The 15148-nt window shown below is 44.3% G+C and overlaps 1 protein-coding gene across 1 annotated transcript in view; it reads right to left on the minus strand.

The window, feature by feature from the left end:
- FBXW8 (F-box and WD repeat domain containing 8) overlaps positions 1-15148 on the minus strand; it is a gene marked incomplete at its 5' end in the record, with an annotated part of 51963 nt that overhangs the window by 34848 nt on the left and 1967 nt on the right. Inside the window, 3 exons of the mRNA XM_083873952.1 lie at positions 7192-7280; positions 7551-7715; positions 13960-14064. Coding sequence (XP_083730078.1) covers positions 7192-7280; positions 7551-7715; positions 13960-14064 — 359 coding nt within the window. The remainder of the gene's footprint in view (positions 1-7191; positions 7281-7550; positions 7716-13959; positions 14065-15148) is intronic.

Below are 15148 nucleotides of genomic sequence, written 5' to 3' on the forward strand. Positions count from 1 at the left end.
GCTTTATTTAGGAAATTATCCCTTGAGAAAGTGGGTTAAGCTGCTGGAGTGTGTAGTTCTGCAGCTTAGCACTGTTATCTGTAACAAAATTAACATTTCACCATCCTCACTGCTTCTGCCTCACCTTCTATATTAAGTGCATGCAAATGTCATACCAAGGGAACAGAAACAAGCCAAAGGGTTGTATTGTAGGGAAAATATTTTAATGAACATTTATAAAAGCGGCAATTAGAAAAAAGCCAAACTACTTCTAGTAATTTAATTTTTAAGGCAAAAAAATCTCCCATCCCTTAGCTCAAGGTTCCAGTGGCTTGCATCAGCCCAGGCCCATTAATTAAAGCAGCTGCTCTACCAAGGAAACAAATTATTGTGCATACAGGAAAAAAAAATCTTTTCTATAAGTATTCAGGAAGAATTATGATGCAATTTGGGAAGGCTCTGCTTCATCAGCCCTATTATGTCACAAAGGACAAAGCACAGATAAAACGATGGCTCCAGTTGCAGACAGAGGTGAGAAAACACGGTGTGAGGATGCTGGAAACTGATCTGTTTGTTCATTGGAAGGAACTCAAACTGCAACACGTTGTAAGCAGCAGAGGAGAGGCATCACCTGAACTCCAGGCACTGATGGTGACAGCCCAAAGAGGAAAAATGAAATCTTCAAGAAGTTTAGTAGAAAGAAGGATGGGTTTGTCTGGCCTTAGTAGAAAACCAGGATTTACAAGCTCAAAATTACTCCCTGTGCCTGAGAACACTGAAGGCATCACTGAGCACATCCCTGCAGCAGCAAAACCCACAGGTAAACCAGGGCCAGGCAGGCTGGAAAAGCACCTTCCACAAAGAGTCAGATCAGGCTTCTACTCTTGGTTTTCACCTGAAAGGCTTTTTTCAGGAGCTGACAGAAAAGCCAACCTGGCTGTCATTAACACAACCTTACCTAAGCCCCTGGTCATCTGTCACCCGACCCCTCTGAGCTCATGATGTCATTGCCTGTTCAGCCTCCTCAGGATGACTCAGGAGGAAAGAGGAGCCCTGACACTGCTCCTTAACAATGACGAGAATGAGTGAAGAGAGCACAAAAGGTTTGGGGAAGGTTGAAGAAAAAAAGCAATTATTTTCACCTTCTGCTTTGTTTGACATCTTGGCTCGCAGTCACTGGGGGGGGGGAGGGAGAACCCTATGAAAGTTGTGCCATCATAGAGGTGAAATTTAGGCAATTAAACAAGGCAGGGGTTTATTGAGGCTGTTTCAAGTCTTCAGTTTGTTAACTTTGATTCATTTTCATTACTAATTAATATTTTGGTTTCCTCAGGTCTGCACACTGAATTAAGATGCAAGAGCTAATAACAAATACCTTGAGAATAACCCACGAGCCCTATAGCAAAAAATCCAAATTAGATGAGAGTTGACATGAAGTTTTAAAAAGTGCAGGAAAGGGTTTTCAAGCCTTTCGGGCTAGTTTCACACATCATTATGAAACTAAAGAGAGTGGCAAGCCCAGCTTCTAAAAAGTCATTTGCAGGTCACCTTTGAGCAGGAGCAAAGTGGAGTGGGAGGTGATGGAAGAGAACAAAGGAACTCACTATAAAAGAGCAGTGACTTGTGTGTAGATGTTGCTCAAAATGACTTAAACTGAAAGGCCAAATTGTTTGTGAGTGCTCCCACAAGACTCACCAGAATGAAGACAACTGTATTAAATAATTTCAGCATAAGAAATAAATGTCCAGATTCCCCTGATGAACCACACAGGATATTTGGGAAGTTCTTCCTTAGCTTCTCATTTCCTTTATCAAGCATCACTTGGGGAAACACCACCTGTGTCAGGTGTGCTCCACCCTGAAAAGGGAGGAAACGTGAATCTGCTGATTTATCAAGGCAATCAGCAGATGAATCTCACCAGCCCTAACTCCTCAAATCTCAAGGAAAGCTGGCAGTATTTAGTAGGGAAGAAGGAAAACATCTGAAATTAAAATTTCAAGAGAACCCAGGGCTGATTTCCCAGTCTGTAAGAGGTGCAGAGACTCTTCACATCATCTGCTAAATGAGTTTGTGGCCAAGCTCCTCACTAACAGGCCACCACTTAGTCATGGAAAACTGAAGAAAAAAGAAAGGAAAAGATGATGCTTTATAGTTCTGGATCTTGGGAAGGGTGGTCTGACTCTGGGCCTCTTCTGTTTATTTATTTTCAGAGCCACCAGCAGCAGCAGTGAGGCCACGGGGCTTTTTCTGCAAGCATTAAAAAACTAACACATCCCCCTCAAAGGCTGCTTGGTGTGGTGGGTGAGCTGTGACATGAGATGGGCTCCACCAGCACAAGGCAAGCTCAGCACAGCGCTCAAGAACAGCCACAGGTGAATATTTCAGAGCCAGTCAGGCAGCAACAGCCTCAAGATGTGCCATGGGTGTGCCACATCACGGGACCCTCTGCAATGACAAAGTCAAACAAGGACCAGATGCATGTTCTGAGATCACTCTGTCCAGGAGGACCCAACTTTTGACTACGCTGCCAAATAAAAAAGAGGGAAAAAAGTAACAAAAAAGTAGCAATTTTACTGTCTGAACATGTATTTGCTTTAAAACACCCCAGACAAATCCAGATTTCAGTAAGAGAAAGTGAAGCAATCCAGGCATTCTGCACAGTAAATGACAGCATTAGGCACAGGGAGCCTCATCACCAGTAGGAATTTCTAAAAGCCAAGCAAGCAGCTATATAATTGCTTTAAGTAAGCTTTGACTTAGGGCTGAAACTCCATTTGAATCGAGGGTGAGGGGGAGAACATCATCCCTTTAGAGAAGATCCTTCGAGACGTGTAACTGTAGAAAGGCTGGCGAATACAACATTGATTGGGAGTGAGGTAACCACAAACACCAGCGGCTCAAATGAAAAGGGATTCAGGGGCTGACCCAGAAAACAAGGCTCGTAACCACCGGGATGAAATTTTAATGACAAACACAAGAAGCTCTGCGTGCAGGCCAGATTGAATTATCTGATGTCAGGCTCGCACAAAGGGGAGCTGCTCGCAGCCACCTTCGCCTCCCAGCTCAGGTTGCACTTAATCAATCCTTGATACTCTGCCATCTCCTGGCTTCAGCCTGGGCAGCAGCGTGGGGAAAAGTGGAGAGTGCACGAAATAGGGGCATTTCTCTGTGCACTTGTACCTTTGCTTCCTCCACAGATTAATAAAGAGCTGCTCCTGAACCAGTTCAAACTGTGCCTCTATAAATCACAGCAGCAGCTGCTGGTTTGAGTCACTCTGCTCACAACCTGTATAAATTCCCTTTCAGAAAGACTAAAAAGCTCTACGGCAATTAGAATAAAAATGATTCCACTTTGCAGCAGAGTCTGAAGCAGGACAGTGAAGATGACAAGATCATGCCTAGCACAGCACAGGTTCAAATCAATCAGTGAATTCCAGGCTTGCTCCCACATTCCCAAACACACCAGCCCCACCATTCCTGCTCTCTCCAACTAGAACTCCTCTCAGCCCAACTAGAACTTAATCTGGCTGCTGCCAGAAAAGAATTAAAGATGTTTCTATAAATACATCAGCAACAAAAGGAGAATCTCCATCTTTATTGGATCAGGGAGAAACAGTGACAAAAGATGAGGAAAAGGCTGAGGGAATTAAGGCCTTGTCCTCAGGGTACCCAGGCTGGAAAATGGGGACAGGGAGCAGAACGAAGCCCCCACGATCCAAAGGAAATGATTGGTATCCTGCAGCAGCACTAAGGACACACAGTTCCATGGAGGGATGGGATCCACCCCAGGGTGCTGAGGGAGCAGGGAAAGCTCTCCCAGACACTTCCCACCCTTCCCAGCAGGGAGGTCATGGGCCCTCCTCATCCAGGGGACTGCAGGCAGCATCATGATGCCTGTCCAGAAGCTGGGCTGGAAGGAGGATCCAGGGAAATGCTGCCCTGTCAGCCTGACCTCAGTGCCAGGCCAAGTTCTGGAACAGCACATCACCAGGGCAAAGTGCTGGGTCCTACCCTGGGCCACCACCACCCCAGGGAATGCCACAGGCAAGGGGAGGAGTGGCTGCACAAGGTGAATGTGGCCTGGGCATGCTGGTGACAGCAGCTGGTCACCAACCCAGGTGCTGCAAGAGTCCCAAGGGCACCTGGGCTGTCCCAGGGCACTCCTGGGGCACCTCCAATCCTCTGTCCAGTTCTGGGCCCCTCAGGACAAAAAGAAACTTGAGGGGCTGAAGCATGTCCAGGGAAGGGGCTGGAGCACCAGGAGTGGCTGAGGGAATTCTGGTTAAAAGCCTCCTAAAAACTGAGCAGCCCTGAGTATCCAGTGCAGCAACCTGAGACAGAAGAAAGGTGATGGCCCAAGCCACTGGATAGAAAAACCTCAGAAAATGCCTCACAATTCTGGATCAGCAGCATCAGGCCTTGCAAAGTCACCCACCAGCTTAGCTCAGACACAGAGAGCCCTCTGTAATCACTGATTATTCTCATGCAAAGCTGAGCACACAAGTGTTTGTGAAACGGGAGAGAGAATCATTAAATGTAACAGATAATTGGTATTTATACTGAGAGGAGAATTGACTTTGTAAACCTCAGCTATTAAATTACTTCTTCAGCACTGAAAGAATGCAACAGTTTGCTATTGATCACCAGATTCATTACACTTTTATGACAAATTTGAAAGCACAATGCCATTAAGTACAATTTTATAAGCTGGGAGAGACAGGGGAGGGTTATGGTTGGATTTAAAAAATAAAAACACAGCAAACAACAAAACCCCAACAAAATCCTCAATATCCTAAATACTTATCAAATGCACATAAAGTATTTCCCTGCACAATTTGCTGATGCCCTTGGAAGTTATAACTAAAACTTGAAGTCCATCTTGCTTGATATTTACCATTTACCAAACTAAGAGACAAAACAGAGTGCAGGACAAGCAGTAAACAGCAAAGGACCCAACATAATTGTTGTGTTCTAATACTGTAAACTTTTCATTTACTAACCAGGTAAACTCAAACAGGTGAGTTCTATTTTCCTCATGCTGTTTTATCCAATACACGATCACAGCTTCATAAAGAGATTATTCATTTTTCAGAGAAGTTACTGGGAAGTCATTTAAGTGAACATCACTTTTTCTACAGGCAAATTTAGAATGCAAATTTCCCTCAGTGGTCTCTTACTTGCTCACCTATTTCCAGGAACCTGAATTATTTAATTGTAGCACACCAAGAGAATAAGGAGATACTGGAGGAACTGGAGAACCAATATGAAAAGGGTGTGTGCAACTGTCAGAACCCAAATTCTGTAACACACTAAGCCAAAATATGGACTAATTGAGTTTAAGATGCAGGATTCATAACCTTTGTTTATGAATACTTCAGAAAAGTAATTTAATCTGCATAACTCCTATCTATTGCATGTCTGGATATAAACACAATGGAGAAAATAAGGAAAAGAAGAGATGGAGGTTTTAGCAGCAGCATGGAGAGAGCTGGGTTTGCTGTCTGATAATTTAGAGTCCTGCTCTCAGTTGCACAAGAGCATTTAAAAGCATTTCCATGAATTAGAGTTTTCCAGGCATCTTTCTTATAACCAATCTGTGAATTTTAAAGTATTTTAGAAGCAGTTTTCTCTAATCCCACACCATTAACATGAAGTGCTACCATACAACATTGAACTCTGGTATGCCAAGGACAATGTCCCACAGCTCCCCAGGATATTGTAATTTTTATTTACTACTGTGATTTCTGGAGGGTTACTAATTACTGAACCTGTGTATTCCAAACAGAGCACAGTAAAGCCTCACACTTACTGAGAGAATCACTGTATCCTCTTCTAAAAATTTGTGAGGCTCTTAAAATTGTATTTAAGAGTATAAACCACATGAATAGCTAACATTAAACCAAGGTCCAGAAAACTTCTGTATTAGAAAAAGAGAAGTTTGAGTTTATCCATTTCTGAGTGGGTTATTTTCCTTCCAGGTTGTCTTCTAAGTAAAAATGGAGAAAAGTAATAGTCCTTCTAAAGTTATTTTTGTGCTGTGACAAGATATCACAGCACAAAAATCACATATATTGTGATTAAGATATTTTTATGGAAAAATGTAAAAAAGGGGGATTTTTTCAGTAGATGTGTAAAATGTTTAATACATTCTGTGTGCTTCCACAGCAAAACAATAGATGGAGTTCATCAGAAAGCACCCGAGTTTTTATAGGGACTATTTGTACATGAGATAGCTTCTGAATAGTTCCATAAAAATCTGAACTTCTGGGATAAATTGAGGTAACTATCCTTATCAGTCACTTAAGGACAGCCTGTCTCAGGAACTGCAGGTGAATCCATTCTTATGCTTCAAACAGGTGCTGCTTTTGGATTTATTAAAAGAAGCAGCTGAGATTTCAGATGGTGAAGGTGGAGCGAGCCTTATGCAGACTGTGAAGATGGTGTGGGCATCACACAGCCTGGTAGGGGTGGAGTGAGTATCACATAGCCTGGTAAGGATGGAGCAAGATTTACACATTCTGTTAAAGGTGGAGTGAGTATTGCACACTCTGTTAAAGGTGGAATGGGCATTACACACTCTACCCAAGGTGCAGGGGGCATTACACACCCTATAGAAGATGCAGTAGGCATTACACACCTTATAGAAGATGCAGTAGGGATTACACACTCTGTCCAAGGTGCAGGGGGCATTACACACCCTATAGAAGGTGCAGGGGGCATTACACCCTCTACCCAAGGTGCAGGGGCAGTACACCCTCTACCCAAGGTGCAGGGGCAGCACACCCTCTACCCAAGGTGCAGGGGCAGTACACCCTCTACCCAAGGTGCAGGGGCAGTACACACTCTACCCAAGGTGCAGGGGCAGTACACCCTCTACCCAAGGTGCAGGGGCAGTACACACTCTACCCAAGGTGCAGGGGGCAGTACACACTCTACCCAAGGTGCAGGGGCAGTACACACTCTACCCAAGGTGCAGGGGCAGTACACACTCTACCCAAGGTGCAGGGGCAGTACACACTCTACCCAAGGTGCAGGGGCAGTACACACTCTACCCAAGGTGCAGGGGGCATTACACCCTCTATCCAAGGTGCAGGGGGCAGTACACACTCTACCCAAGGTGCAGGGGGCACTACACACACTCTACCCAAGGTGCAGGGGCCATGCAGACTGTGCTGCAGGCCAGGGGGCCGTGCCCAGCCCAGCAGTGCTCACCCAGCCATGACCACACCGTCGCAGCAGTGGACATCGCACAAGACGCGGCCGGGCTCGTAGCGCAGCTGGCTCACGGCACCCACGCGGTTCTGCAGGGAGGACACAGGGGTTGGTTGGTGCACAGAGGACACGGGGGGTGGTGCTCCCATTCCTTCATCCCCCAAAATCTGCTGCTGAAGAACTCCCAGCTTTGCCACTGCTGCTGAGAGAAGACACATCCAGCCCCAAAACTCCCCAGCAGCTTTCAGCTGGGAAAGAGGAGGTGCAAAACACAACACCAGGTCTCCTCTCCCACTTGCTGGAACCAGGTTCCCATTTTTCCCCAGCATCTGGAACCCTCCAGGGAAATTCCCTCTCACCTTCCAGTTGGTTTTCAGCATGTGCTCTCTGGCTCTGCAGTTTTTGAGGGCCAGCTTCCAGCAGGAATGGTCGGAGATGCTCATGTCCAGCAGGTATCCCTCCCCCTGGCACAGCCGGTACCACAACACTTCATCTTCTGCAAGGACTTTCCACGTCCTACTGACCTGAAAATCAATGTTTATATAAGAATCTTCCATAAATGCATAAGGAAAAATTAGATTTAATATGGAATATTAAATAGTATCTAAAATATGAACATATAAATTAATACAGGCCTATACTAAGGTGAAAATCTTACTCAAACAAATATACTTGTCCACTCTTTATACACCTGAGTGTATAAAAACTACAGACTTTTAACAAAAGGCTTGTTTTCTGTGGGTTCTTCAGGAAATAACTGAGTTTATACTCCACTAAAACTCCACATAATGTGGACAGCCGTTTAGTGGCCCCACTGTCAACCTGAAATATCAGTAACTGGAACATTTTGACAGGGAAAGCAGCAAGAAAACAATTAAGAGAGAATTTTGAGCATAGAACAAAAATATGAATTTATTTTCATGTTTGTAGCTAAGAAGGCCTCTCAGATCACAGCACCATATCTCTGAAGTCCCACTGACAATGCCTGATTAGAGGTATGACATTAGTGATTTATAACCTATTGTATTACACTATGCATAAATAGGAATGAATTATTAAGTTTTTCAAGCAGCCTCAAGTTGCTGCCCATTCCAGAGAGAACAGCTTCATCATAATCAATTGTGGGCTCAGAATTAAAGATTCAAGAGGTAAGAGCCAACTTAAGTAGCTTTTTTTTCTCCTCTGTAATTCTTAATTTAAAAAAACAGACGTAACCAATGAAAGCCACGACTGGTGAAAGCAGCAATCAATTGTGCTCTGTTTCTAAAAAGATTAAAAGAACCTTCTGAGACTGACATCATTTTCAGTAAGTTACAATTAAGCATCTAATGTTCATTTCAGCCCCCAGATTATGCCAAGAATCCAAGCCTCCACAAACTCTCCCAGGAGCATCTCTTTTTATTTATTTCTCATTTTTTCCATAGTCACATACACAAAAAATGTTTAATATGATGAAAGAAGGGGTGATCTGAATAACCTGCAAATGTTTTTAAGATTTGAGACCTACAGGGAAAAGCAGTGCTCAAACAGGAATATCCAAGTGCAGCAAAATGAATGTTCCTAATCACCCAGAGACCTCAGTGCAGACTGGTAGAGGGAGACAATCCCCTTCCATCCTCTGACAAAGGAAACAACCTGCACAGGGCAACAATAACGCCCTGAAATGACAGAACCAGCACTGAGGCTTCTCCAGCAACACACATCACCCTGGAATCAAAGCACTGAGCACTCCTGTCCCTAGAGGGACACACTCAGCAACTTCAAAAGCACCAAAAAGAGACAATCCCAAATCCAAACAATTAGGAATTTGCTCTCAATTTGATTTGAAAATAGGATGAATATCTGCGTTATTGCTCCAAGTATACAAAAAAAAACAAACAAACAAACAAAAAAAAAAAACCCCAAACCAACCCACCCCAAAGCAGCTTTCTGCTGACACACCAAAAGAGCAGCTGTGGTGCAGGAGTGGAGCTCCCCAAGCAGAACCTCTGCCCCCTCCCCAAACAGCAGCACATTTTCCTGACAGGGACAGGCTGAGCACACGCACAGGGAAGCACAGCCAAACCAGGCCAGCTTTGGCCTTGCTTTCCAAAAGAAAAATCAAAAATAAACACACACCTTTCAGTCTGCCAAAACAGACAATATTGCACAGACCTTTCAAGTTTCAAGGTCTTAAAAGCATTTTATAAAGACAGTAAAACAAAAGAAAAGGAGGGGGGAGCTACATAAAATTTTGACTGCCTTTTCAACTTGCAGGGAGAATAAAGATCCTATCCTACCCTGATTTTTTTTCAATCAAATTACAGCAAACCCTGCTGCTTTACAAGCCTGAATTTCCAAAGGGTCCCTAACCCAGCCTTTTCTTACAGCCCCAAACTCGCATGCCAATCCCTTGTAAAACCCCACTGAGCGAGGCTCAGCTGCACGAAATCACTAATAAAGAGTCTCAAGCATTTCACTTTACAGCACCACTGTGAGCTGCAGCATTAAAACCAGCCATTGGCTTCAAGTCAGCTTTATTAGATCTGCTTGACTTGGAGTTTCAGGTGAGGCCCCCAAAGCCAGGGCATTATGGCTTTATTTACATGCACCCAAATGCTGGGTGCTGGAGAGGAGCTGAGATGTGCAAAGCTCTTGTTAAAACTGTTTCCAAATCTAAACTGCACAGAAACTCCAGCAAGGATCAATGACAACATCTTACAGACTTGTATATAGATTTGGAGTCCTGAATTTAATTTTGTCTTCAGTGTTCCTATTATCTTTTTACAACTGTTCTCAGCAAAGAAAGTTTGGGTTCCCCAGAGCTCCACACAGGGACAGTTTTACATTTTATAGTTCAGCAAGTAATAATGTTCTGAAGGACTTCAAAGGCTTTTGCTGACTTAGGCTTTGCTATTCGGTTTTGCCTCTGGGGGATATTTTCCCCCCTAAAAAACCCCACCCCTTCCATCAAATCCAAAATTTCTTCTAATCCCATCTAAATCAACTGGCTCAAATCCTAATGAAGGTTTATTCATCCCTCTGCATCTGATAATGGTTTTTATTTCACTAGGTTTATTTTCTTCCCCAGACACACAAAGGCAGAGTCAAGGCTCATTTGCTGAGACCAGGGGCCTCAATTAGAGCGAGCTGGACTTTGAGCTCAGTACAAAAAATAGTGCCAAGTGTTTAATCCAAAGCCATTCTGATGGAAGCTGCTCATCTTTTCTGTTCACAGCCCTGAGCACAAAATGTTTTGGGCTGGAAGAGACCTTACAGACCACCCAGTGTCACCCCTGCCATGGGCAGGGACACCTTCCCCTGTCCCAGGCTGCTCCAAGCCCCAATGTCCAGCCTGGCCTTGGGCACTGCCAGGGATCCAGGGGCAGCCACAGCTGCTCTGGGCACCCTGTGCCAGGGCCTGCCCACCCTCCCAGGGAACAATTCCTGCCCAATATCCCATCCAGCCCTGCCCTCTGGCACTGGGAAGCCATTCCCTGTGTCCTGTCCCTCCAGCCCTTGTCCCCAGTCCCTCTCCAGCTCTCCTGGAGTCCCTTTAGGCCCTGGCAGGGGCTCTGAGCTCTCCCTGGAGCCTTCTGTTCTCCAGGTGAGCACCCCCAGCTCTCCCAGCCTGGCTCCAGAGCAGAGGGGCTCCAGCCCTGGGAACATCTCCTCCTCTGGCCTCACTCCAGCTGCTCCACATCCTTCCCATGTTGGGGACCCCACAGGCAGGGGCAGCTCTGCAGCTGGAGTCTCACCTGGGCAGGGCAGAGGGGCAGAATCCCCCTGTCCTTTCCTGCTGCCCACGCTGGGGGCTCAGCCCAAGGCATGGATATCCTTATCCATCCATCTCTCTGTTCTCTCTGGGAATCACAAGGAGGATGGATGATGGCTTTTACCCATAAACAACCTTGATGCAAAACCATGCTCAAAAAACCACATTCAATTTTCTTTTTGTAAATGTATAAACACTAAAGCCTCAACAGTTTGACAATCCCAGAAGCCCTGGAGGCAAGCAGCTGAAATTCTTGATTTATGCACGGCAATTCATTCCTAAATTCCTAGAAACAGTCTCCTTTGCCCTAGATACATACACAATTCCTGTGTTGGTAAACACTTCTAAACCTTCTCTAAGATGAAAACCTAACAGGTCAAGGGAATTTCTCACTCATCTGTTCAGAAACAAAACTGCCAGAATTCAGTGCTGCTGAATTCAAACACATCCGCTCATCACCAAGTTGTACCATAAAGGCCAGGTCCCCAGGCCATGGGTAAAACTATTGTATCTACAGACCCCAAATCACACGAGGACATTTCAGTTTGTCACATCTGTGGTGTCCCAAAGGATTGTTTTTCCTTTCCCTCTACATCCTGACCAGGAGGAAGGAGTGACTGTCCCAAACCTGCTCACACTCACAGGAGAGTCACTCATGGCACAGATATTTCTGCCCACAGTCAGAACACAATCAAAAAGTGCTCACAGGACAAAATTCTGCATTTCTCTGGCCTCTTCTGTGCTACATGAACCCCTGGATACTTTTCTCCTTGAATTCCAAACCTGGGCTATCAGCAGGGACTGGTCTGGTGGATGCTACTGAATGTCACCCCCCTGCGGCAGAGCCAGCAGAGCTCAGGCACTGAGGACTCTTATTTACAGGCTTTTGTATTTCCAGTGCCACCCAGACAGGTTGTGGTTTACAGTACTAATTCCAAAAATCAAAAAAAAGCTGTGGGAGAGCGAGGGAGAGGGAAATATCAAGGTGAAATGAAAGTTCTCCAGACAGTCTGTGGTGTGATTAAATCTCAGAGAGGCTCTGCAGTCAGGCTCCTCTCGTGTTAGTTGGTTACCAATTTGGCATAAAGAGCTAAGCAAACAGGTTTCCTCCAAAGGCACTCACATAGATAATGATGCCAATTCCACCAACTGGCCCGATTTCACTGAGATCCCAAGGCACCTTAATAAAAAAAAATCTTTCTAGGATAACACCATAAAGCAGCAGGGTGTTCCACGGAACAGAAGAGGGCTCCCCCCCTTCAAAAACAAAACCATCAAGAGAAAAATGAAAATGCTATTTATTTTTATGGCTCTGCTTTTTATTTGAACAGTTAAAAAGAAGCCAGCTCTGCACTGGATATTCATCTGATTGGGAAAGCCCTGTAAAACACTGGGCACATGCTCAGCTACCTGTCAGCTAACACAAAGGAACAATGACTTGGGAAGAGGAGAATGAGAAATGTGGAAAATTGTGTGTGTAAAACACATCTTGTGAGAACAGGTTAAAGTTAAGAAGCCAAGTGAAGGAGAGAGAAATCCAGTGCAGCCCCAGGCACAGGGAAAAGGAGCAGCCCTACAGCAGCCAATCTTTTTACTATGCCATAAGGTAAACTGATCATGCCTAAGGAGGGGGGGAAAGAGAGGGAAAGAATTACCTTAAACTAATCCACTTCAAAAATGCAGCCCTGTTCCCTGTCATGGGCTGTGGCCTTTACTGATGGCATATCTCCACCCCAAGGGACAGAAACTTGAGCATATCTGAAAGCTTCCCTGTCCTGGACAGCATCAAAAAATAATCCTAGAGAATTCTGCCCTCTGCAAGAGCAGCCCTGCAGGAGGAATTAATTTTCTTTAAACAGTCCCTGTTCCTAAAAGGCATTAGCAAGTCAAAGATTGAAGCAATAACCACTTGTAGCTATTTAACACCACAACATGCTCATAGTGAACATTAAAAGCCCAATTTCCTTTCAAAGCCTGGGCCATTGGCAGAATATTTGAATTTAGTTTACCACCCTCAACAGACCCTGTCTGTCACTTCTCAGTTTTCACACATTAACATTTTTTCCCCCACTCAAACCATACCTCAGACTGTCTGTAACACCAAGAACAGTTTTGGGTAGATTTTTGTGAAGTTGCAAGATGTGCTTTGCACATAAGAGTTAATGAACACCAGCCTGGAACCCTAAATAGAGTCCATAGGAATTATATCCAAAATATAATGGATATAATATAATTCTGCTTATTTCACAGGGTAATCAGCACTTGCCAATTAAGTTTGCTTTGAAGACTCATTCAGAGAGGAGGTTCATCATTCAGTGTGTGAAGAAAGGAAATAAAGAGGCCCAACAGTGTGGGCTGAACAACCCTAAGCAGAATGAGGTGAGAGTGAGTGTTTCAGTTAGTAAAGTTCTGGAAGACAGGCAGTTTACAACTACACATAAATTATGGCCCATGTCTGAGTACAGCCTGCTGAGAGCATGATCTCAAAGTATCAGAAAAGAAAAATATAAACCCCTTGCAGGGCTGGGGGGAGGAAATCAGGGTCATTTGAGAATTCAGCCTCACATGGAAACACTACAGACAGAAAGTTACTGCTCCAGGGTCTGTGGTTCAATCCCAGGCTGGAGAGTGGGAGGAGCAGCTCTTGCCATGCCCTCAGCACTGCCAGGTGCTGAGTTCTAAATGCTGCAAGATACTCACCTGAAGCAAAAATGCCTCACAACACTCCCTTGAATCGAAATATCTTTGTACTATTTATTTTCAACTTTAAAGCGTTGCTGCTGCCCAAGCCACAGATGTTTTATTTAGCTCTGCTCAAGTGCAGCTGTAAATCCAGCTCATGTACCATTACATTTTCAATATTCGGCTTTGGAACTGTCTCCTGTAAGTGAAAGCACAACCAGCTGAGTTCCTTGGGCTGCCACCCCACTTCCCTACATGGAGGTGCCTGTTTTTTCCACTATTTCTGCCAGTTTTAAATGGTATCAGAGCATCACACTGCCAGCAGCACTTACCTGGGCACACCTCCCCAGCTCAGCCTTGCCCAGGTACTGGAATATCTTCAGTGCCAGCTCATAGGGCAGCTGCACATCGAAAAAAGGAACCTCATTGATTTCATTCTGGAAAGGAAAAAAGAGAATATAATCTGTGAGTCTGCCTTAACACACAGTTTGACAGCAGAAATTGCCATGGTATGGAGAAGGAATGGTGTGTCCTCAGGGCCACCACAGCTCCATGAAAACATCAGAAGTTCTTCTGCCTCTCCCCCCTTTCATGGCCCTTCAAAGGGCAGAGAAAGGCAAGACACAAGTTCTAGTAAAATAGTTTGGCTGAAGTGCCAAAAAGACCCAATAAACAACCATGTTGAAGACATATGTCCATTACTAATTTCACTTGTAAGATTTCAATCCCATACAATGGAAAAATGAATAAATATTTTAAATAAAATTGAATGGAGATAATGTTGGTTTCTTTCATTACTAACATAAAAAATGTCTTTTTAATATGAAACATTTCTCCTTTAACTGATTGTGCATCTCAAACAAAAAAATTGAAGCCAAATCCATCAATTTAAGCTAACAGCTAAATGCAACACAGATTTTTCCTAGATATACTTTATTTGGTTTAATTACATAATTATTACATCTTCTTTCTACAGCTATCACAGAGTTATCTTCTCTCTTATCCTGTCTAGATATTTAAAATTTTTATACTCTATAACAGAGAAGGAGCTAAATCAGCTGATTCTGGCCATTTCTGTCATCAGTTTTGCTCTCCAGTGTTTTCTCTGGTTTCTGTCCCCCCACAGGTGCTCCTGATCATTGTCCCTCAATCCTCATGCACAAAATCAGCTGCTCAGTTAAAGCCCATCTTCACTATTTGCCTTCAGAAGCTCAGGCATCCCAAAGCAGGATGGTCTCTTGTCTCTTGGCACTTCCCTAACCCTGCTGCCTTTGTTTCTTTGTAGGTCTCTCCTACAACTGCTCCTTCTCCTTCAAATCTGGGCCATTTGCAGTACCAAAGTAGAAGAGAAGGGATATCCTGGGTTTATTTAAAGCAGTAACTCATGGAAATCACAATATAAGTGCTGGTGTGGGTTTTAAAGCAAAAGATATTGTACACTAGGCGAGTGTTTAGACTACACAAATACGGGCAACGTTCCCATCAGGTGTTTTGAGCACAGACTGCAACCACCACTTGTCC

Source organism: Zosterops lateralis, assembly GCF_965231275.1.
Source record: "Zosterops lateralis genome assembly, chromosome: 17".
NCBI lineage: Eukaryota > Metazoa > Chordata > Aves > Passeriformes > Zosteropidae > Zosterops > Zosterops lateralis.